Below are 24,660 nucleotides of genomic sequence, written 5' to 3'. Positions count from 1 at the left end.
CTCCATTCAAACAAACTAAAAAAAAAAGAATAATAGCATGTTTAGAACCACGTATCACAAATCTTGAAAAAAAAATTACAGCACAAAAAAAATGGAACTGCAGCGATCAAAATCTTTTCCCAATCCAACAAACATTGCCTTTTACACAAACTAAACTACAAACATCTACCAATCAACCAATGTAGCAATATTAGTAAAAGATACCATTGAGAGAGAACAAAAATGTCAAAATGCTATATTATTTGGCATAGATAATACAAATGAACCAGATATTGAAAAATACGTAACTTCATTTTAAATTGCAATTCATCCTCCACCTTCCACCCTAATGAAATAACTGAAGTCTCCAGAGATGGACCTGAATTCAAAAACAGTGATGGCTCAGTGGTGCCTAAATTCTGTCATCTGCATAAATGAGACCAGCAAACGAAATTTCATTCACACTATAAACACAATTGCCAGAACCAACCTCAGCCTCAGCAAACTTAGAGCAAGACCTGACCTATCATTTATGCAATGAATTTGATCACGTGAACTTCGCACAGAACTCAAACGACAGCAAGAAGAAGGTGAAACCAACCTTTACATTGACTACCGTGCTGACTGCATAAAAAGAAAAACCTATAATCAATTATCCAACACCAAAACCAACTTCAATCAAAGCATCCAACCATCCATCACTAAACTTCAAAACATCCATCGTACAGACCCTCAACCAACCAACGTTCAACCAACCAACCTCCAACCACCCGTCTTACAAAACCACCAACCACCCACTGTTCAACCAACCTTCGTTCAACCAACCGTTGTTCAACCAACCATTGCTCAACCAACCATCCTCCAGCCATCCATTGTACAACCACCCAACCTCCAACCACCCGTTGTACATAACCCCCAACCAACTATCATTCAAAACTAGGTATGCACGCCCCTTACTACTTCTATACCAAACACTGCCGATCTTAAATGCAAATTGATAAATGCAAGAAGCATTGTAAACAAATTGCCTGAATTTATCCTCTTGTTAAACATTGGTACATTTGATATTATATTTGTTTGTGAAACATGGACTGGCAAAATCTATTCTCAACCTGTATCACTGCTGAAGACCACTATAAAATTTTCCTACTTGTAGTCAATAGAGTCATTAAACTCTACATACCACAAACCACCACCAAAATAAAAAAAAACAAATTACCCATATCAATAAAAAAGCTGCAATCCAAAAAAAAAAATCCCTCTAGAGAAGAAACAAAAGGGGCTATGTAGCAAATTTCAAAAACCGCTACAGAAATATACGCAAACAAATAAAAACTGAATGTACCAATTACCACACCAAGCAAGAAGACCTTCTGCACACAAATTCCAATCGTGCTTTCTATAATTTTTTTAACAACATACTTAAAGACTTGAGATCCATCCCACCACTAAAAGAATCTAACGGCAAAGAATGTAATGATGAAACAGTTAAAGCAAACCTCTTTAACACATTCTTTGGCTCAGTCTTTGTTAACAGTAATGGCTCATACCCAACATTCCCCAATCATACCAACAATGACTACAACGACCTAACACATATAGACTTCACAGAAGATAATGTTGAAAAAGCTCTTCACAAACTGAAACCATCCCTATCTATTGGACCTGATGGACTATGTGCACACTTCTTAAAAAAACTTTCAATTAATATAGCAGAACCCCTAAGCATAATCTTTGATAAAGCTTTCACGACCAGTTCCCTTCTCAAACTTTGGTCACTAGCCATGGTCATCCCTGTCTTCAAAAAAGGAGACCTTAGCCTAGTTGAAAATTACAGACCAATCTCTCTATGCTGCGTCACCTGCAAAGTAATGGAATCTATCATCAACCAATCCATTACCCTACACCTAGAAACAAACAACCTACTCTCTAATGAACAATTTGGTTTCAGAAAAAATCTATCATGTAACTTACAACTTCTCCACTGCAAAAACATATGGACTACTAATCTTGATCAAGACAACACAATAGATGCAATCTACATAGACGTCTACAAAGCTTTTGACTCAGTAGTACATGATAAACGTCTCCTAAAACTAAAATCTACAGCATTTCAGGACCCCTCCACAATTGGATAACAGCTTTCCCATCAAACAGACAACAAGTGGTCAAAATTGGCAATGCTCTATCAAATCCTGTTCCTGTCAAAAGTGGCATTCCCCAAGGTAGCGTTCTTGGACCAACACTCTTCATATTATACATTAATGATCTCTGTGACCATATCACAAGTAATTGTGTTCTCTTTGCTGACGATGTCAAACTATTTAACACCACCAACAATACAACTACCCTTCAAAAAGACCTTGACTTTGTATCTGAATGGTCTAAAACTTGACAATTCCAAATCTCAACCAGCAAATGCTCAGTCTTTGTTGTGACCCAGGTTCCTGGACTCGGATTCCTGGACTCGGATGATTCAGAAAGTGAGGGAGAAGACCTGGCAAGGCCTGCTTCTCCTGGGCCCTCTCCCTCCCTGGCACCCACCCAAAGGGATGAGGAGTGGCCGGCAAGGCCTGATTCTCCCGGGCCTTCTTCTGATTTGGCAACGCCCCAAGAACAGTTTTGGAGTGATGCAAGACTGCGCAGACGTGACCGGCACGTGCAGCAGAGGAAGCATTGGGACAAAGCCAAAGAATGATGAGTCATGCAGTGACATCTGCAGAGACTATAAAAAGGAGGCGGAACTTCCTGTTTTTTTGTCTTGGACAAAGCAGTGAATTTGCGCGGCCAAACTGTATCAATGGAGGGAAGAATATATTCGTGAGTAATTCTGGCCTTATCTATAATTTCCTAGTACAGAGACTTGGCCCGTGGGTAGATGTGCCAGAACATTTATCTATGTAAATAAATTAGAAAAGGAGGCCTTTGACTGATTCTTTGTTGGGAGTATTGGGGGAGGGTCTTACATATTGGAAAAAAAAACCCTAAACACTAAGTACAAGCTTGATGGACATTATCTTACAGATGACCTCCATCCTGTTAAAGACCTTGGAGTTTTCATATCAAATGATCTAAGTGCCAAAGCCCACTGCAACTACATCGCAAAAAAGGCTCTAAGAGTTGTAAACCTAATCTTGCATAGCTTCTTCTCCAAAAACACTACACTACTAACCAGAGCATATAAAACATTTGCTAGACCAATTCTTGAATACAGCTCAACTGTCTGGAACCCATACCACATTTCTGACATCAATACAATTGAACGTGTCCAGAAATATTTTACAAGAAGAGTTCTCCACTCCTCTGAATACAACAAAATAGCTTATGCCACCAGACTTGAAATCTTGGGTTTAAAAAATTTAGAACTACGCCGCCTTCGACATGACCTGAGTTTAACTCATAGAATCATCTATTACAATGTCCTTCCTGTCGAAGACTACTTCTGCTTCAATTGCAACAATACACAAGCACACAACAGATTTAAACTTAATGTTAACCGCTCCAATCTTGATTGCAGAAAATATGACTTCAGTAACAGAGTTGTTAATGCCTGGAATGCACTACCAGACTCTGTGGTCTCTTCCCAAAATCCCAAAAACTTCAACCAAAAACTGTCTACTATTGACTTCACCCCATTTCTAAGAGTCTGTAAGGGGCGTGCATAAGAGCACAAACATGCCTACCATTCTTTCCTATTGTTTCCTTTTGTTATATCCAATTAATATAGTTATTACATACTCATACTCATATATATGCTTATACATTGTATAGTTATTTCATGCTTATGCTTATATATACACTGTGTGACAAAATAAAATAAATAAATAAATAAAAGTTTTGCCCACAAAACATGTGTTTAACTTTTCCCTTCTTCCCCCCTTCTCCTTTGTTTATCTTGAGCTGTCTAATTATATTTAAACAAATTGTTTTGGTACCATCCCCTAGCTTGGCGGGCTGAATGGTGCTGCATTCCATGAGGTGACCTTGGAATGGCCAGCAGCTCTCAAAGGATGGCACAAGTAATTTCTATTCCTTTCCTGATACCTCTCCTTATCCCACCCCACAGTTCCCTCCCCCTGTTGCTTATGGCAGACTGACAGCAAGTGAAGTATGGCTGGAGAAGTGGCAGTCTTGAGAGAACCTCACTAAAGTGGTGGTATTTTTACTCAGATTGTATGGGCAGCTATAGAACCTGGGAAAAGCTTAGGTGCCTTAAACAACTGGATTTGAATTTGAAATGATGCATAGCCTGAAGCAGTGTTTCTCAACCTTGTAACTTTAAGAAGTCTGGACTTTAACTCCCAGAATTCCCCAGCCAGCTAGGGAATTCCGGGAGTAGAAGTCCAAATCTGCAACACATCTTAAATCAAGGTTGGAAAACCCTGGCCTGGAAATGAACACGTCTATACTGCTGTTAAAAACAGCATACCGATTAAAATATTATAGGGTAAATACAAATGATAAAATATGACTAATATAACAGATATTAAGTAGTAATAGCAATAGGAATAGTACTTAGACTTAAATACCACTCCATAGTGTTTTACAGCTCTCTCTGAGCTGTTTACAAATGGCAGCACATTACCCCCAACAATGGGTCGTCATTGAGCCAGTCAGTAGCCACAGTTATATTTGTCTTACATGATTTTATACTGTATTCTTATGTCAGTTGAGAAGGCCACATCATATAGATTTTTATTTTTAAAAAAGTACTTTTGCTTGTTGCTGATGCTATAATGAATTTTGTTTGTTAAGTTTATCTGAGTAAAAAAAAAAAGCTGCTAAACTATTACACAATTCACATAGATGAATCCTGGGTTCAGATTCAAATCTGGTTCATTTAGAAGAAACGGGTGATGTCTAAACTGGAATTGACTTCTTACAATCAGCACCCATCTGATCTTCCCTATTTTGACATATAAGGACTCTAAGGTAGGAAAAGGATTCAGTAGATGGGGTATTGTAATTTGGCAATTTAGTTTTATTTTTCAACCATTAGGCACACCTTTATACCATAACTCACAACATATTAAACAAATAACCAGATATGTGACAACAAATTACATGGTTTCTCCTATAAGTAATTTACCAGATGATTAAAAAAAAAATTCCAAATCATAATGAAATGCTATCTTCACTGAAAAAAAAAATGGTCTGTTGATTAAGGCTAGAAACTAGGAAACTGGGAGTTCTAGTCCCACCTTAGGCATGTAACCTGGCTGTGTGTCTTTGGGCCTATTTTCACAAAACTAAATGGAATGTCATTTGATGGTGGAGATGCATACTTTTCCTTGTACCCATCTGAATTCTGAGACTAAACTTTTGAGTCTTCTGAGACTAAAAACATAGGCTAGTCAAAACAGAAAATATTTCAAAAACAGATAATTACATCTTCCGAATACTGAATAGAAATTATGTTTATATAGGTAATGATAAAGAAATAAAATATTTGGACATAATGAATGATTATGACGGTGTCATGGAACTAGCAAAAGAAAAAAATTAGGATTTAATCCAAATGGTCAAATTTAATGTAATATTATTAATCCAATGAATAGTAATATACTAGCATAGTGTGGTGTAATTAATATAATATAATATAAACCACAACAGTCAATTGAAGCTATGGAGTGCTCTTTTAGGCCTGGTAGCTTTATGTAAAATAGGTATACTTTAACTTTCTTTACTTGTCATCCATATTAAGACATAAGTGTGTCCTATTTTCACTGATGTTGGTGTGATTTTTTTTCACCACAAAATAAGTAATAAACACGCTAGTCTAATTTGGATTGTAATAACATTACAAAAATGTAGAGTAGGGAGAACAATCCTCCTCCTCTTTCCTGCTAGTCACTATCATTTGAATATTTTTGTACATCATGAACCTGAGAATGAAATATAAATGTTGTTGAGCTGATTTCAAATATTGTCATCTCAAAATCAAATTCTACATACATGAACAGTCTTCTTAAGATTATATTTTCATGGTTAATTTCAAAAGTGAAAATGTCTGGGAGATGAATTAGGATAAAAGTATCGAACAGCAAATGTACATTAGTGCTATTAAGGATATATAAAATTAACTTTAGTGTAATTATCAGTAGATTTTAGACTGTGCAGTGGATCAGTCTCTGAAAATGAAACATTTCAAACTGGGTACATCTTTTTGTAAGTATTGTAGAGAGGTGCGATGTTTGCACTCCTGCCTACTTTGAAGGAGTCTTTAGAGAACTGAAGTGCTACAACACCTTTGTTGAGTTATCAACTGTAAACAACTTTGAAGAAGCTACTTGTAAGTTCTCTATGCATTGAAGAGCAAGGTATTAATTCCAGAAATACTATAGAAAGAACTTTGCATTCATTATTCCTTGTTGAGAAAAGTATGTATGAAACAGTGCCAATTTTACTTAGGGCTGCTGGTGCAAAGAGGCTACAGAAGTACTTTATTGTGCTGCTGTTATACACAATAGAGGTATTTAAAGATATGACCATTACATTTGTACTATTTACCCCTGGACTACAACATTTTGGTGTGAAATTGTTGATTTCTTCTAAGTCTCTGTACAAGTTCTGAGAATGTCATGGCTAGAGGATTGAGCACCAGTCCAGCATCAATGTGCTGTTTGAAAGTCCCCTTTACAAAGCTGTGATTTTGACATTATATCTTAAATTTTAAGCAGGTAGTTTTAAGGGAGGTGCAACTTTTAGGAAATATTTGGAAAATACAATTACTCAGTTATAGAAAGTGACAAAAAGGAAATATTGATAATTAACATAGCAATATGTCTCATTTACTCGTTCATCTGTTAATCAAAGTTATTTACACAGTGGTAGCTCAGCTCAGATCTTTCTTTTAACTGAAAATACCAAAGACTTAATTTTTGAGTTGAGAATCATGTGTTTAACAACATATTTATAGTCCTTCAGGTAAGATAATTTTCATCAGGTAAGGTACCTTTCCCTCTGTTAATTGGAGATAAATTGAAGGCAAATTGATTCTGGTTGATTTAGTAGTAGCTTACATTTATTTTATTTATTTATTTATTAAATGTATATATCATCCATCTCACTGTCAAGCAACTCTGGGTGGTTTATAAATTCATTTACTCTAATTTTAAAATAATATGGATAAGTGTATCTTGATTTCTATGACATTTAAATTATAATAAATGTTCCTAAACCTGCATATGCATAAAAATAAACCTAAAGTATATTTGGGCCTTTGAACAAATCAACTTTTTTCAACTTCTTCTTCTTTTTTCTTTTTTTTTGCCTCTGGAGGAATCCTTGAAATAATTTTGAAGGTTTTAGGGAATTTCTGCGTAAGAATTAATCTACAACTTATGGCATATTAGTGTACCAGTAAACTGAGTCCTGGCATGTAAAATTTATTAGTATTGTAAGTACTAGCTGTTTTATTTATTTTTTATTTTATTAAAAAATTACTATCTCTTGCTGAATCCCTAATGAGCTCTCATGAGACTTAGAGGTCTAGGCTGAGAAAGTTAAGATTGGCTGCTTTAAAGCTACATAATTACATATTTAGCAAATGTGTGCATAGACTGAGAAATTTGTTGATCTGCAGGTGGATCATAAAATAGATAATAGATTTTATTGACAATTTTAATAACTAATTTCACGGTAAACAGTTTTATTGAATGTGTATAAAGAGACTGATGAATACCAACATAACATAAGCTAAATGGAAGATGAATTGTATTGACACAAGAAAGGGTTAAAATATTTCTGAAGAATTTACATTACAGAATATGGATGAATGGATAAATTTATAAAAATTGGAATAGCTTTGCAGCTGGTCTATGGCTTCAGGGTATTTTTTTTTAGTAAACATCTGTCAATGCCTGAATAATTCTTTAGGCAAGGTGCTCGGGCATATTTACCATAAGGAGAATGCATGTTTTCAGAATAGCAGCAACAACTGTAACTTAGAAGAGACATTAAATAATTAAATAATAATCATGCCCCAAATCACAGCACATTAAACCAATGGGCAAAGTAATTTTAAAAATGCATCATTCTGGTTTATAAAAAATACCTTATAATACTATCTTGTTATTAAACACGAAAAAACAACCACCACCCAATAATACCCAATTGTTTTAAGATATCATTAAATCCATGCCAAAGATAAACATAATGCTTTCATTTTCTAATTACTTGAGAAAACATCATTTTCAAAAATAGAGAAATTGCTTATTTCCATAATCCAATCTTTAGTACCTGGAATAATGCCAGTTTTTCAATTTCTCCAAATAATTTTTAGGCAAGCCTTTGGTATAACAATGATTCTTCAAAAATAGCCAGGTTCAGAGATAGGTTTCACATAATTTTACCACTGGTTCGCCACTCACCCAAAATATGCACAGCCTTCCGCACATGCACTTTGCTCACACATGCTCTTGCACACATATATCCAGTTTAGGAAACATGGCTAAATAGGATGGCACAGCGCCAGGGCAGGTGGGCAGGGCGGGAGGTGGCCCACCCACAGGTCACCACTATAAGTTTGCCCGAACCGCCCCGAACCAGCTGAATACCATCTCTGGTCAGGTTTCAGATTTTAAAATACAGTTCAATAAACAGAATAGAATTCTGCTGTTGCTGAAAGCTGAGTGATAAAGATATATTTCTAATTTTATATTACATACAGCATAGCTTACAAGTTTGAAACAATTATCCCCAAGTTAATTATAGTTAAGTAATAATTTTAACTTATTAACTCTAATCATGTGACTGTTACAAAACTTACAATACGCTCTTGTATAAATACATTCCTGTATTTATGTGTTTAGAATGAATTAATGGTAAATAAAATAAAACCAAACAATTTTGGATTTATTTTTTGGTATAGTATGTCTGACTTCCAATAATACAGGTACATGAATAGAATTCTCAAATATAGTGGGAAAATCATGTCACAATTTCTAAGTTTTATAATAAATTTATAATTAATTTCATATGGAACAGACGACTAATGGAAAACAGGGTGTTAGTATGGTATGGTTTGAAAAAAATATTTCTATTACTCCATATATTTAAAAATGCTACTTAAAATTGAAATTATATCTCCAAATCACTTGTTTAGGATGGCCTATGATTTTCAGCCAACTGAATGTTTTGCCCATTGATAGCTATGCAAACTTTGTGAAAATCCTAAGCTACTTTGTTAATTTAAGTCAATTAATAGAAGTATTGTCCAAGGTAGATAGGAAGATGATATGCTTGGTTGATTTCTACAGGTCCAATTCATACACCACTCTGCATAATTTGTTGGTTTAAATATTATATAATGGAATTAATACAAGAACAAAAATGGTCATGGTCAGAGGTCATTTTCCTGTCAGTTAACATCTCTAATGCAATAGTGGGTTAACATAATATACTGACCCTATGCCTAAATTCTAGAAAGAGTCAGGACTTTCTAGTTAACATGCTTTTCTATCCATATAATACTATATCATAAATCAATGTTAACGTTTATTCTAAATTGTCTTTTAAGTCCATCATTATTTTCAGGAAAAGGTAGATGGCTGGCAAATGATGAAATGCATGACACAATGTCATGATAGGAACCTGATGTACTTACGTGCAACATTGCAATGCAAGAAAAGACTGGAACCAAACTGTGGCATCATGACACATTTTTCATCACTGTCTTAACCAAAACTGAAAACGGACACGTATAACTCACCAAAAGAAGCATAGTAAATGGGAAAAATCAGAACAAAAACAAAATAGGAAAACTAATAATATGGTACATATTTTCAATGTAAAAACTCCTACATTCAACTATGGCAGCAGAGATTGAGAAAATCTGCTGCCTGAAATTCTGCAGAGGTAAACAGTGTACAAAATATTAAACTAAATTGTTTGATTCAACATTAAAAAGTAGTTCATAAAGTTTGTCTCAATGAAATATTTGCAAGAAAAAGTACAATGGGTTGCATCAACCACAAATAAATAGAGAAGCTTCCTCATTCTTAAACAAATAATGCAATTTCCCTCATTCTCAATACAAAGTAAGGGAAAAGTCTGGAATCCCTTTTGATGAATTAAGGTACCTTACAATGTATAGCAAAGTAGAATGTTCCAGTGGTAACCAATATAAGTCTAGTACTCAAAAGTTCTCCTGCTGAGATGACAAATCCCAGCAGATAGAAATTACATTATTCCCCTAGAACAGAATGATCCTCCGACATTTATATTATTCTCAGTCACAATGCTGATGTAAAATGGACTGGAATAATATGATGTCTATGGGAAGAAAGGCACATAAGAATCATTTTACTTGTGCATATTGCTCCTATTAGGCTGCCAAATAGGGTGGCATAGTTATGTTCCTGCCTTCCCAATGCATTTTCCACGAAATTGGTGGTAGAGGTGAAGATCATGGCACCCATTTGCTCCCCCACACAAAGCTCTAGGTTTGTTCATCTGCAGCCTACTTTTCCAAGAACAAATGTAGACCTCATTGAATGTAGAACTAGATAAAGGTTATGAAAATGAAAATATTAAAACAAAATTTTCCTAGTTAAACTTTTTGTAACGGTTCTTGAAGAATTTAAAATTTAAACTTAGTTACTTGAAGAACTACTCTCCAAATTTCATGAAGTAAATAAGAGATGAAGAGAGGGATAAGTACCTTGAGGCCCATATTAAAACAACATACCTCATGTGTGGCCAGGATCTGAAAATGACATTTAATTAGCATAATTTCTGACTAAAATGGTCCAACTGAAATTGGTATATATGGGCCTGATTGGGATAGATTGCACGGGTGATAAAGAAATATAATTTTATGCCATTTTATTCTATTGTACATGTTTATGTATGAAATTATTGTATTTTATCTTATAACTATTGTCTTTTACCTTAGTCTAATTTTAAATTGATTAGAATTTTATTGGTAATATGTGTTTGAACCTGTATGTTGATATGGCTATAGGCTTATCTATATCTATATCTATATCTATATCTATATCTATATCATCTATATCTATATCTATATCTATCTATCTATCTATCTATCTATCTATCTATCTATCTATCTATCTATCTATCTATCTATCTATCTATCTATCTATCTAGAGTGAGAGAGAGTTAAAGAACGAATGCAATTTATATCAAAAGGAGCCTGGCCTTCTGGAAAAGCCTTGAAATTTGATTCTGTGAGTTAGCTGGGCAGCCTGAGGGATTCTATGTTGGATGTGGTTGGTGGACTAACAAAAGATGCCACCACTATACCAATCTTGTTTTTTTCACTGATCTCTGTACACAATGTTTTAATATTTTTATATTAAATATTAAACCATATTAATTATGGTTTTAATTGTAAGCCAACCAAAGTTGCTTTGCAGAGTTAGAAAGTTAACATATACTGTATATTTAATAAATAATAATAAAACAAAAATCTTTACTGAGAAGAATCACAATATTTTAGGCTTGAAACATCCAGACAATTACTATAGTTACATAAAATTCTATCTCCCAGCTGCCATTTGGTTGTCCACATTTGCAGCATAGACATGGAAGCTCTAATTAATGCAGGCTTTGCTATGTAAGCCAGGAGAGAAAACCCTTTTTTCTGTCAATATCCAGGCCATTTTCCAGGACCTGTATTACCAACAAACAGGATTAGAGTTAAAAATAAACAAGATTGCCTGCTGCTCTCACAAATACCAAGTCTCTTTTCACACATGCACATAGAAACCATAAAGGGACACAGTTTTTCTCACTATTCTTTTTTTTTTTTATTGAAAAAGTTTTAAGAAACAAAAACATTTTTCTCCCTTTTTCCCTCCTCCCTCCCAGAAAACCCCCTTCCCCCCTCCCTTCCCCCCCCCGGCTTCCCGGGTCAATCACAAGGTATTGTTATACATAAACCAAACATAGAGTAAAATTTTCCCTTCTAATCCAATTAACCTCATCCAAATCTTTTCATCTCCCAACCCCCTCCCCATTACATAAAATAATACTTCCTAATTATTCAAAGGCAATCTGATATTTAGTTTTTCTCACTATTCTTAGAAAAAGAAAGATACAATTTTTTTTTGTGTAGTTCTCTATGTCTAATCATTTCTTTCAATATAAAATCTGGGAAACATGGTTTCAAACATGGACAGAGCCTTTGTTTTACTGTCCACAAATCAAGAAATTAGAACTCAAAGGCAAAGCTTACGCCAAATAAATCCACTTTTCATTCTTGGTTTAAAATTTTCAGCTCCCCTTTAACTTCTATTGTGAGCAATAAATTCATTGGCAATTGAAAAATAAAACATTGACAATGCTTAGTTTCTAGAGACTCTTTTTAAAAGCAATGAAATGCATAATACGTTATGCATATTATGATCTAATCTAGTATTTAATGTAACAACCTTGTACCAAACCCCCCACTCATTAGTGATGATCAATATAATATACAAGAGTGAATAATTCTTGATTAGATAGCTACAAACCTGAGGCCATATAATACTGTGCCATCTGGATGAAGGCGAATCATTCGATTCTTAACAGTAACCCCGTGCACAAACGATTTCTTGTCATTCAGAAAGTAAGTATCAGGCACCCATAGTTGATCTGCTACTCTGTTATCGAGTGTAAGGTTGAGAGGAATCCCAGCATAGGCTAGTCTTTTATCTCGCCAGTATTGTTGAAAATACATTGTTAATGTGTAATCCTGGTGGAGAGAAGAAAAAAAACTGAAGTTAAGTCTTGGTTTATGTATTGAACTTCCAGAATTAACTTTAATATAATCTTAGATTTACTTAGGTTGTTCCAAATAAAAAGAAATAAAAATATGTATTTCAAACTGCATATCATTTTTCTTCCTAAAGGCCTCTTTGCCTAATACTGTATAAGCTTCAGTGAAACAACTCTGGATTGAAATAACGCACTAGCAAGAGCTGTACTAATGTTGCTGCAGCATTTTTGATTTTGTTTTTAGATTTTTCAAAACCAAAATAAGAAACAACTTCACAAAAATATGCCCAATACTTTAGAAGAAAAACTATCTTTCATGGGAAGTAAATGTCATTACCGTTCACAGCTACAGCAGTTATATTTTACTTTCAGTGCTCATGAACAGTTTCTATTAGGTGCATCATCAAAAGGACAATATGCCCCCTGGTGTTTTCTGCAATTTTCTGATGTGGAAGTTAGAAATAAATGCACTCTTTACTAGTGATGTCTTAATTAAAGCTTGGTTTTAGTAGTAATAAAACTGGAAAGTATTTTTATTGACTTGTAATAAGTGACTTAAAAAAACTAAATTACTAAAACCCACAGGTATAATATAATGTATAATACCAGATAAGAAATTATAGTACAATATTAGTAATTTGGTTAAACCAAAAGCTGTTGCTGTTGTAAAAGAAAATATATATTTAGAGAAGCATGCCCTAGCTATATTGCACTCTCCTTGAGTTATATCAGATTTTCCCTTTAGAAAAGTCTGGTCCAAAAGTAAAAAAACAAAAAAAACATTTTCCACTCAACAACTGAAAACAGAGCTCAAATGCTGTACTATAGAATTTGAGCTAGTAGAGAAACAGTTTTTTGATACATGCCATTCTATAAACCAAATGGGAAAATAAAGAATGCACACATTCTCATCTATATAAGCTTTACCTTACTGTAACCTTCATAAATTTTGCACAAATTATTGACTTGGTTTATTTGCATCAGAATGCGTACTTGGCTAACTTTGAAAAACTTTGCATGTTATCGTAAATTATCTGCCACTACACAATAAAAGCTGTTATTTTAAAGCCTACATTTCTTTTTGGTGTATATAAATATATTACTGAAAATGTATTTGATGAATATAAACAGAAAGTAATAGATTCTTATGTCAAGCAAGTAGAGCCATTGCAAATAAAAGGAAACTAACTGAAATAGAAACTAAAGGCAGAACAACTTCATTTTGACATTTGAAGACAAACTGACCATAATAACACAGAAAACTAATTTCCATTCATAGGAACAGAGAGAAATGAAAGATCAGATAATCATTAATTGATTAGATCCCATACTACAGATACTATTATCATAAGAAACCAAGGCTTCAAATTCAAACGTAGAAATAATTTAAATGAAGAAACTGCCAATAATATTGAAAGATATTAAAAGATCTCATTCCATCAAAGGCATGTACCAATGTTGCCCCTATAGGACACTATTATTAATATCTATTCATTAATATCTACCCAAAAATAATGTGTGGTGATTAGTAAAGCAGGGTGATGACTTTTTAATGCCTTTGGCACAGAGACACAATACAAATTCATTAAATAAGGTACAATATATCAATTATTTATAGCATGAGAATTTGTGTCACACAAGTTTTAAATAGATATTTAACAGCTGAGAGCCAAATACATATTATGTCTTGAAACTCATATACAAACTAAGCAGAAGTACACCATAGTTTATGGTCTGGATTCCCATGTTAACCTTGTAAATTTCTTATAAAATAGCTTAGGCTAATTTGATTCAGGCTTATCTAGTGAACCTCTTGATTGGCTAGAAGGCTTGAACTTTCCCTAGCCTCAGAAAATAATGCAATATCTTTGAACTCAAAAAATAAATCATACTGAGTTGAATTATATATTTTCCCAATAGGGAGGATAGTGTGAGACTAGACTGATGTTGCTGTACCTACAGATGAAGCAGGCATGTAAGCAGGGTGGAATCATGTCTAGAAGACCCTTCAAGGGAGGTAATTAAGAAGAAACCAAGTCCTTAAGGAAACCATGGAAAGAATATCACCTGAATCAGGCAAAAGAAATTGGGCCTGAGTGCATGGAACCTCCCTTCCCCTATAAATCCCAGAAACAGCTACCTGACCTGAAAATCAACAAGACAAGACTAGGGCCAGCCTTGTGAATTGACAAAACAAGCATAAAAGGGATCCTGAAGCTTGCCCACTTTTTGAGTTGTTTTGGATCCAGAGTTGGCATCTTCTATCCCTATAGCTAATGCCTGGCAGCCTAATTAACAAGAAGTTGGTAAGTGTGGATGAGTGCTTGTGGGAAAGAGTAAGTGTAGATTGTAACCAGTAAAGTTTTGCTGTTACTTTAAATTCATAGGTCTCCATATTTTGCAAAGAACCTATTGTGCTTCAGTGTTTGGTTGAAAGTGAATTGAGTGTGTCCCTAATTGCTTCTCAGTTGTTGACCAGGACTGTGAATGTGTGAGAGAGAGCTGATCTATAAGAAATGGCTGATCTATTATAAATCCAGCACTATATGAAATGGAACATAATGATGGACGCCTCATTTTTTTTAATGAATACGTGACTAAGAATACAATTCCTAAATATATTTATTCAAAAGGAAGGCAGTATCTAATACGTATAGAATTGTAATTTCAATGACAGAAGAACTGTCTCTCTTTTTTTGGTCTGGTCATGTTAATCTGGTTAATCGTTGGTAATTTTCCTTAATAATGCTGGTATTCAAATATTTCCAATTGTTAACTGATAACTCAGGAGCAAGAGTTCTCAATTCCTTTTTATTTAGTTCCATATAGAATGACAGCCTTTTGATAATTTTTTTTATTTTATTTTGTCACAACAGTATACACAAACATAATATATAAGCAAAAGTATGCAACAACTATATTAATTTGATATAATGAAAGGGAACAATAGGACAGGAATGGTAGGCACTTTTGTGCTCTTATGCACGCCCCTTATAGTCCTTTTAGGAATGGAGTGAGGTCAATAGTAGACAGTTTTTGGTTGAAGTTTTTGGGATTTTGAGAAGAGACCACAGAGTCAGGTAGTGCATTCCAAGTGTTAACAACTCTGTTACAGAAGTCATATTTTCTGCAATCAAGATTGAAGCGGTTAACATTAAGTTTGAATCTATTGTTTGCTCTTGTATTATTGCGATTGAAGCTGAAGTAGTCTTTAACAGGAAGCCCATTGCAATAGATATTCTGTGTGTTAAACACAGGTCTTGTCGGAGGTGGCGAAGTTCTAAGTTTTCTAATCCCAGGATTTCAAGTCTGGTGGTATAAGGTATTTTGTTGTTTTCAGAGGAGCGGAGAACTCTTCTTGTAAAATATTTCTGGACGTGTTCAATTGTATTAATGTCAGAGATGTGGTATGGGTTCCAGACAGGTGAGCTGTATTCAAGAATAGGTCTAGCAAATGTTTTGTATGCTCTGGTTAGTAGTGTAGAGTTTTTGGAAAAGAAGCTGCGTAAAATTAGGTTTACAACTCTTAGAGCCTTTTTTGCGATGTAGTTGCAGTGGGCTTTGGCACTTATTAGATCATTTGATATGAAAACTCCAAGGTCTTTAACAGGGTGGGGGTCATCTGTAAGGTAATGTCCATCAAGCTTGTACTTAGTGTTAGGGTTCTTTTTCCCAATGTGTAAGACTGAGCATTTGCTGGTTGAATGTTGAGCTGAAGGCTCTTCCTATCAGTAAAGTACACAGGGACTACTGCTTGTTATGGATGGATCTTTTTACCATTCTGGTCCACTAATTGGGAAGAAACCCTGAGGATATTGGACTATTTTTTTCCTCTACTTAATAGAAACATTTATGCTAAGATGCAATTACAAGAAAATGAATGTATGCTTATCCTGCAGTAGTTTTTATTTCCAGATAGATAGATAGATAGATAGATAGATAGATAGATAGATAGATAGATAGATAGATAGATAGAGTACTAGTCCTGTTCAGTTGACATGCTAACCAGAGGAGACTGTTCACTGTAGATGCTCAAGATATGGACAGGAAAAAAAAGGAATCTGATGTTTGTCCATTCCCATAATATGATTGGTAACGTTTTTCCCACTCTAGCACTTGGTAGAACAGTCATGAAGGCCTGATTAGTTAAATTAATAGTTTGTAGCACTCCATAGCTTCAATTGACTGTTGTGGTTTATATTACATTATATTAATTACATCACACTATATTACTATAGTGATTGCTATTCGTTGGATTAATATTACCATTGGATTTGGCCATTTGGATTAAATCCAATTTATTAATAGAAGTTAGTGTACAAAGCTGTCTGTATGTGATGAATGATGAACTCAAATAATTGCATTTTAAAAGAAAAATGCATTTAAAAGAAAAAGTTTGTTTAACTTAAATTCCTGCCTGAAGTTTTTGAGTCTGCAATGGGCAGTCTCAGCCTTGGCATTTGCATAAAGTTGAAACTGTGAAAAATGTATTATCTCATTCCACATTTGAATCCCTCTATTCCCAGATTAACATCTGAAGATGTAAGATTCAGAGGTAAAACAGATGAATATGAATTAGCCTTTAAAAAACAACAGGGTACTGCAATGCTGGCATGCACATTTTGCTTGATACAATATTGTCTAATTTTCAAATGGTCCTTTGAAATCTCTACTAATTTTTTTATTTAAAGCAAGAGCTTGCGTTTCATATAATCTAGTGAACACTTTAGTCAAATGAGGACTTGGTTCTCAGCTCCTTGTCCAACACCTTATCCACTATGTTACTGGATTTTTCTCATAATGTGCCAAGTATTATATATCCTACAACAACTTTACTCAACTTAAAATATTTTTGGTATACAACTTCCAAAATTCTCAGGTAATTATATTCAAATGTTACAAAAATGTATCAATGTTTGATATATATCAAATATGATATATATGTATGATCAATATATCAAAATTGTCATTTTTATCATTTATCATTTTTGTCATGATAATGTACAATGGTTTTTCTCATCTCATTGTAAACATGCTGGGAGACATAATATAAATTGGGTTAAAAATCTTTTTCTTTTATGTACATTGAGAGCATATGCACCAAGACAAATTCCTTACGTGTCCAATCACGCTTGGCCAATAAAAAATTCTATTCTATTTTATTCTAAAATTGATGTCATAATGAGTTCAGATTACAAAACAATTTGTCATAAACCCAAGCAGAATTCTGTCCTCCCAATTTATATTACTATTGCATTCTCTGATGTGCAGAATATTTAGGGGGGAAAAAACAATTGTTCCACAAGAAATAGTAGGCTCTGATGTGTATATTCAATGCTGTGATTGCTGATTTATATGTATTCCAAGTTTATATCTAATTCATGATTGTAAAAGGATTAATAATGTAACATTTTTGTTCAAAAAGTCGTATATATACATACATATATATATGTGTGTGTCTGTGTATGTATATATGTATGTGTGTGTGTGTGTGTGTGTGTGTGTGTGTGTGTGTGTATATTTGTTTTCTGAGGTTTTCGCGGGTGTTTGTATGTAGGTCTTTGGTTATTCACCACCACCCAGCACACCCAGCACACCACCCAGCACACCACCACCCAGCACAGATCAACTCCGTAGCCAAGACACTCATCTCTAGAACAAAACGCTTAGCTGACGAACAACACCTAAAAACCGAACTACACACTCTCACAAATGTACTAACATCCAATGGATTCCAGAGAAATAAGATTACCAAACTAATCGAAAAAGAACCCCCCACTAAAATCCAAGACAGAGAACAAGAAAACGGCACAAACCAAAAAATATACACCATCCTAAGAAACCCCAAAGACAAAATTGAGTTAGAAAATCAAGGAGTATATGAAATCCCATGCACCACCTGCCCCACCACATACATCGGACAAACCAACAGAAGAATAAGTGCACGCATTGAAGAACACAAGAACTCAGTCAAAAAAGAGGAACCAACTTCTTCCCTGGTCCAACACCTTAAAGCCACAGGACACGATATTGACTTTAAAAAGACCAGAACTATCGCCAAAACTGAACACTTTAACAACAGAATAATCAGAGAAGCCATCGAGATAGAAAAACGCCCACACAGCATGAACAAATGAGATGATACATCCCGCCTACCAGCCTTTTGGAAACCCGCCCTTATTGACAAACGAGTCCCTAACACGAGGAATGACACCAGACCCACACTCATGAGGTCCACACAGGATGTCACCACCACACATCCACCCAGAAAGCAGACCCAAACCCACACTGATCAGGAAGCACGACCAAGGACCAGAAGCCAGACCGCAGCTGCAACATTAGCCATTTCAAACCCCTCCAATCCATACATACAGCAGACAGACACCCACTATGAAGATGTAGCACGACCACAAACACGAAGCCAAACAACAGCAATGCAACTCACCAGCTCAAATCCCCCTGCAACTCAGACTAATCTGAGCACATCCAATCAGAGCACAGCCAAGCTCCCACCCAATCAGTTCAAACCCCCACTAGCAGTTAAAAAGGAAGAAACAGCTGCAATCACACATTGCTCCCAGAAGCACGAAGCTGAAGCCTGAAGATGACGAATGAGACTTCAAACGCCGCCAAGACACTTCAATTTTACGTGGAGAAAACCGAATAACCAAAGACCTATATATATATATATATATATATATATATATATATATATATATACATACGCACACACATATACAAATACATATACACACATACATATACTGTATATATGTACGTGTGTCTATATACACATACTCATACTGTACATACATACACACGCACACACATGGACACACTCATATATGCATATACCAAATGTACTAGAAATAACGTTTAATTCTTTGAGCATTTTAAAATTACGTAGGGGATTGTATATAAACCATATAATCTGAAAAATGTTAACAGCTGTTTCTAATTATTATCTTTCAAAGCCAGTGTTTCCATAATATGATCACATACATGATAAATTACACTTGCCTGAAATGAAGGTAAAATAGGCAACACAAAAACAAACAGTATGTGGCTGATTAAAATAGTATCCTTTCATGTAGAAGCTTGAAAATTAGTCACAACAAATGCTGCCACTTTAAATGCAAAACAAGACAGATGTTTTCATATTCTACTGAATTTATAGAGACTATCCCCAGTGTAATTTGTGATAGTTATAATGTTTAGAAAACTTTTCCATTCATCCCTTTATCACAAAATATTGTTGTAATATTCTTAACTAACTACTGATATGACATCACATGTTTTTTGTCAGGCAACAAAATAGCAGTTAGTTATGATAGATGTGAATAGAGTTGGTATAAACCCCTTGAAAGGCTACATTATTATACAGGAGTCTATTATATAATGCACAATAGACATTTCCATATTTGGATATGCATAAGTTAACACAGAAATTATCTCTGACTTCCACCTATGAAAAGAGTATCTACCCTTGTTAGTAAAAAGGTCAAGAAGTGATGAAAAAAAATGAACATCTGAATAGATAGAACATTGTTATAGTCATAGATCAAAATACAAGGAGCAACCAAATATTTACCAAATTTACAATAACATTTACACCTTCCAATCTCTCCATTAATGCAACTTTTTCCTGATCGTAATTCAACAGTAGCCAAAAACATGCTGAAATATTTACTCTTTGGCATTTCATTTCTAAATTTAAATTATAATTACTGAGTAGTATAGTAAACTTTAATTTCAATGCACTATATATATTTTGACTTTTAGCTACAGCTTCAGGATTCAAAACAGATTACACTGATAAAGTACAACAGTATAAAACTGACAAGCTGAAATTATATGACTAACAAGCAATATTAAGTACAGGATGATTTTAACCATCCTAGGAAGCAGCAATCAAAATCTAATTTATAAAAAGAGGAAAAAAATCTAATTAAAATTGAATAATATATTTAAAAAATTTTAGCCAGGAGAAGTTAACTAGAAGTACAGAATTTTTAGGAGTGTGCCTCATAATTAAAAGTGATCTAATTAACTGGCTACTTTTTTAAGGCTAAGAAATCTGATTCTTCAGGGTCATGGTATCTTACTGCACCAGTTGGAGAGCTTGGGAATGGGAGGCACCGTTTATCGGTGGTTCTCCTCCTATCTCTCTGACTGGTCGCAGACGGTGTTGACAGGAGGGCAGAGATCGACCACGAGGCGCCTTACTTGTGGAGTGCCTCAGGGGTCAATCCTCTCGCCTCTCCTGTTCAACATCTATATGAAGCCGTTGGGCGAGGTCATCAGTGGCTTTGGGGTGAGTTACCAGCTGTACGCTGACGATATGCAGCTGTACTTTTCCACCCCGGGCCACCCCAACGAAGCTGTCAAAGTACTGTCCCGGTGCCTGGAAGCCATACGGGTATGGATGGGGAGAAACAGACTCAAGCTCAATCCCTCCAAGACGGAGTGGCTGTGGATGCCGGCACCCCAGTACAGTCAGCTGCAACCGCAGCTGATTGTTGGGGGCGAGTCATTGGCCCCAACGGAAAGGGTGCGCAACTTGGGTGTTCTCCTGGATGGACGGCTGTCGTTTGAAGATCATCTGGCGGCCGTCTCCAGGAGAGCTTTTTATCAGGTGCGCTTGGTCCTCCAGTTGCACCCCTTCCTTGACCGGGATGCCTTATGCACGGTCACTCACGCTCTTGTCACTTCTCGTTTGGATTATTGCAATGCTCTCTACATGGGGCTACCCTTGAAGTGCACTCGGAGGCTTCAGTTAGTTCAGAATGCAGCTGCGCGGGTGATCGAGGGAGCCACACGCTGCTCCCGTGTAACACCGCTCCTGCGCAGTCTGCACTGGCTATCTGTGGTCTTTCGGGTGCGCTTTAAGGTTTTGGTTACCACCTTTAAAGCGCTCCATGGCTTAGGGCCCGGGTACTTACGGGACTGCCTGCTGTTACCTTATGCCTCCCACCGACCTGTACGCTCACACAGAGAGGGTCTTCTCAGGGTGCCGTCCGCCAAGCAATGTCGGCTGGCGGCCCCCAGGGGAAGGGCTTTCTCTGTTGGAGCACCTACCCTCTGGAACGAACTTCCTCCTGGTTTGCGTCAATTACCTGACCTTCGGACCTTTCGCCGTGAATTGAAAACACATTTATTTATTCAAGCGGGACTGGCCTAAATCTTTTAAACTTTTTAAAATTCTAAATAATTTTAATCGGGGTATTATTTATGAATTTTATGGGTTTTAAATTTGATGGTTTTAAATTTTCGGCCATTTATGGAATATGTTATTTTAAGTCTCTGTTTTAATTTGTATATTGTATTGTTTTATAATCTGGCTGTACACCGCCCTGAGTCCTTCGGGAGAAGGGCGGTATAAAAATCTAAATAAATAAATAAATAAATTAAAGTTATTCAGTATATTTCAAAATTAAATATGTTGATTGAATGAGGGTTAAATACCAGCACTACTGAATTTAATGTGGCTTCTAGTTTATACACAAAATTAGGAAATACTTTGAAGTCAGAAAATGGTCCTGACAATCATTCCAGATAGAAGCATATGAATTCTGGAATACTGAAGATTAACAAGAATCATATGAAAGCTTTCTATTAAATATTTCTATGAAGAATCATAGAAATGATTATGTATGATTATAAGAAGACAAGACAAACTTATTAATCCTTTCATGTTATTTTAAAAACTACACAAACAGTGTAACTAACACCAGGATGATAATGACCTAGAGCTAGATTGGAACTATAATACCAAGAAGTCCCATATTAACAATGCATTAATAGCAAGAGATTGATGGACTCAGAATCAATCCAGTTTGCTATTTTTCTTCAGCTCCTCTCAAAGTATTTATTTATACCCCACCTTTATTATTTTTACAAATAACTCAAGGCAGTTAGCATACCTAAAACTCCTTCTTCCTCCCAGGATTGATATGCTTTGCAGATTAAGAATATCACAGATAACATTTTTCTGTCTTGCACTCTGAAAATTGCCTTTAACATTTTTACATAGTCAAAAAAAGTTTAATTGTAACTTTAATTTTAACATACAGGTAGTCCTCAACATATGATCATTTGTTTAATGATGGTTGAAGTTACAACAATACTGAATAAAGTGACATGACCATCATCAAAGTTATGATCATTGTATCATGGATACAATCACATGATTGCAATTTGGATGCTTGGCACTAGCTCGCATTTCTGATGGCTGCAGTATTGATTTATTTATTGCATTACACATTCATATCATATTTCAGTGAAAAGGAACATGGTTGCAGTGTCCTGTGGTCACATGTTCACAATTTATGACCACCTAGCTGGTTTTCAAGAAGCCAGTCAATAGGGGAAACTGGATTCACTTAATGATTGATTCACTCAATGATTGCAAAAGTGGTCAGAAAATTAGATCCAGTCAAGTGATGGCTCATTTAATGACTTAGCAACTTCCAATCCTAATTGTGGTTATAGGGAAAATAGGAGAAGGAAGGTTGAATATTTTTGCCACCTTGAGTTATTTGTAAAATAATAAAGGTGGAGGATGGATAAATATGTAAGTACTACTATTTCCTTTCTTTCTACATAATATGTGGAGTTTAATTTAGATTAGCATTCTGTAACCTAGCACTCTATAGTATTCAAAGAGATTGCAGATGAAATTGCAGCTTCCAGGATTTCTGGCCAGTATAACTAAGAGGCTAAGAATTCTGCACATTCCATTGCATAAGGAAAGCAACTGACCAAGGAAGGATTTATGTAAAAGAAAACAAAAAAACAGTATTTCTGTAATTATGATTCCATTGCTAACTATTGCCCCCCCGACACGCACACACATTCAAACTGAAACAATATTCTTGTACTTCTTTTGCCGATTTGCTTTTGATAATGATGGTTTATTATCATTATGAAAGGGGGAAAAATAATTTCTTCATATTGTAAATCAATATATGAAACACAATTACAGCACCATAAAATATGTTGTCAAATAAATTCAGAATGCCACCAAGAGAATTTAATCATATTGTTACCAGCACAACTGTTACAAAGGCAAAAAATCATGACCCCCATAGTGCAACCCAGCAATTGTCTTATCAAGAACCTTTAGTTCACTGGCATCTCTCAGGGGGTTTGGCATGGAGGGAAGGGGTTGGGCATAAGTAATTAAGCAAACCTTGTAACGTTGTCCCTCAAATTCTGTTTGGCACTTACAGTTACAACACAAATCTATAAAGGCAGTTTGAAGATCAGCCATTGTGCTAACTGGGAAGTGAATTGATCAGTATATTTATAGATACGTAACTGTTATGTATAAATTGTTAAGTCCTCATAGATGTGATTATATAAAAGAAATGGTTCTGTATTTAACAATGAACACTTTCCATTATAAATACAAAGTAATGCTATTACAATTAAATGTAATAGTACTATACAACAATATTGTTTGTGTGACTCAATAGGCCAACAGAAAATGCAGCAGCATTATAGCAGATTTAGCTACAGAAACAGCTATTAGCAAGTTCATTAACATTCCTCAGATATATTTAAAGGCTATTTGAATTTTTATATACCTTAGCAAATTTTTCCTATACCCTTTTATATAAGTAAAAATATATAACTTCTTATTTTTTTAAGGTTATGTAAATATACCAACCTTTTTGGAATCAACTTTTATTGTGCTCATTATGACAGTTATGAATATCTTTATACTTGAGCTATGTTGACACATCCAGAAGGCAAACATACAACTTATGTAGAATGAAGAACTGGCCAATCAAGCATTAAAAGGCCACCAGCACTTGCTATGATGAAAAAAGTATCAGTGCTATCACAGGAAGCACTTCTTGTGGGCCGGAATAGCTCAGGCTGTTAGAGCCTGTTATTAGAACACAGTAGCCTGCAATTACTGCAGGTTCAAGCCCGGCCCAAGGTTGACTCAGCCTT

The 24,660-nt window shown here is 35.1% G+C and overlaps 1 protein-coding gene across 2 annotated transcripts in view; it reads right to left on the bottom strand.

Annotated features, from left to right (window-relative positions):
- GABRB3 (gamma-aminobutyric acid type A receptor subunit beta3) overlaps positions 1–24,660 on the bottom strand; it is a 123,478-nt gene that overhangs the window by 24,166 nt on the left and 74,652 nt on the right. For both annotated transcript variants that reach the window (XM_058186618.1, XM_058186619.1), the window contains exon 4: positions 12,456–12,676. In XM_058186618.1, the coding sequence (XP_058042601.1) occupies positions 12,456–12,676 (221 nt within the window). The remainder of the gene's footprint in view (positions 1–12,455; positions 12,677–24,660) is intronic.

This window comes from Ahaetulla prasina, chromosome 5 (assembly GCF_028640845.1).
Source record: "Ahaetulla prasina isolate Xishuangbanna chromosome 5, ASM2864084v1, whole genome shotgun sequence".
Taxonomy (NCBI): Eukaryota; Metazoa; Chordata; class Lepidosauria; order Squamata; family Colubridae; genus Ahaetulla; species Ahaetulla prasina.
Note: the sequence above shows the minus strand (reverse complement) of the source record. Positions and strands in the feature narration are given on the sequence as shown.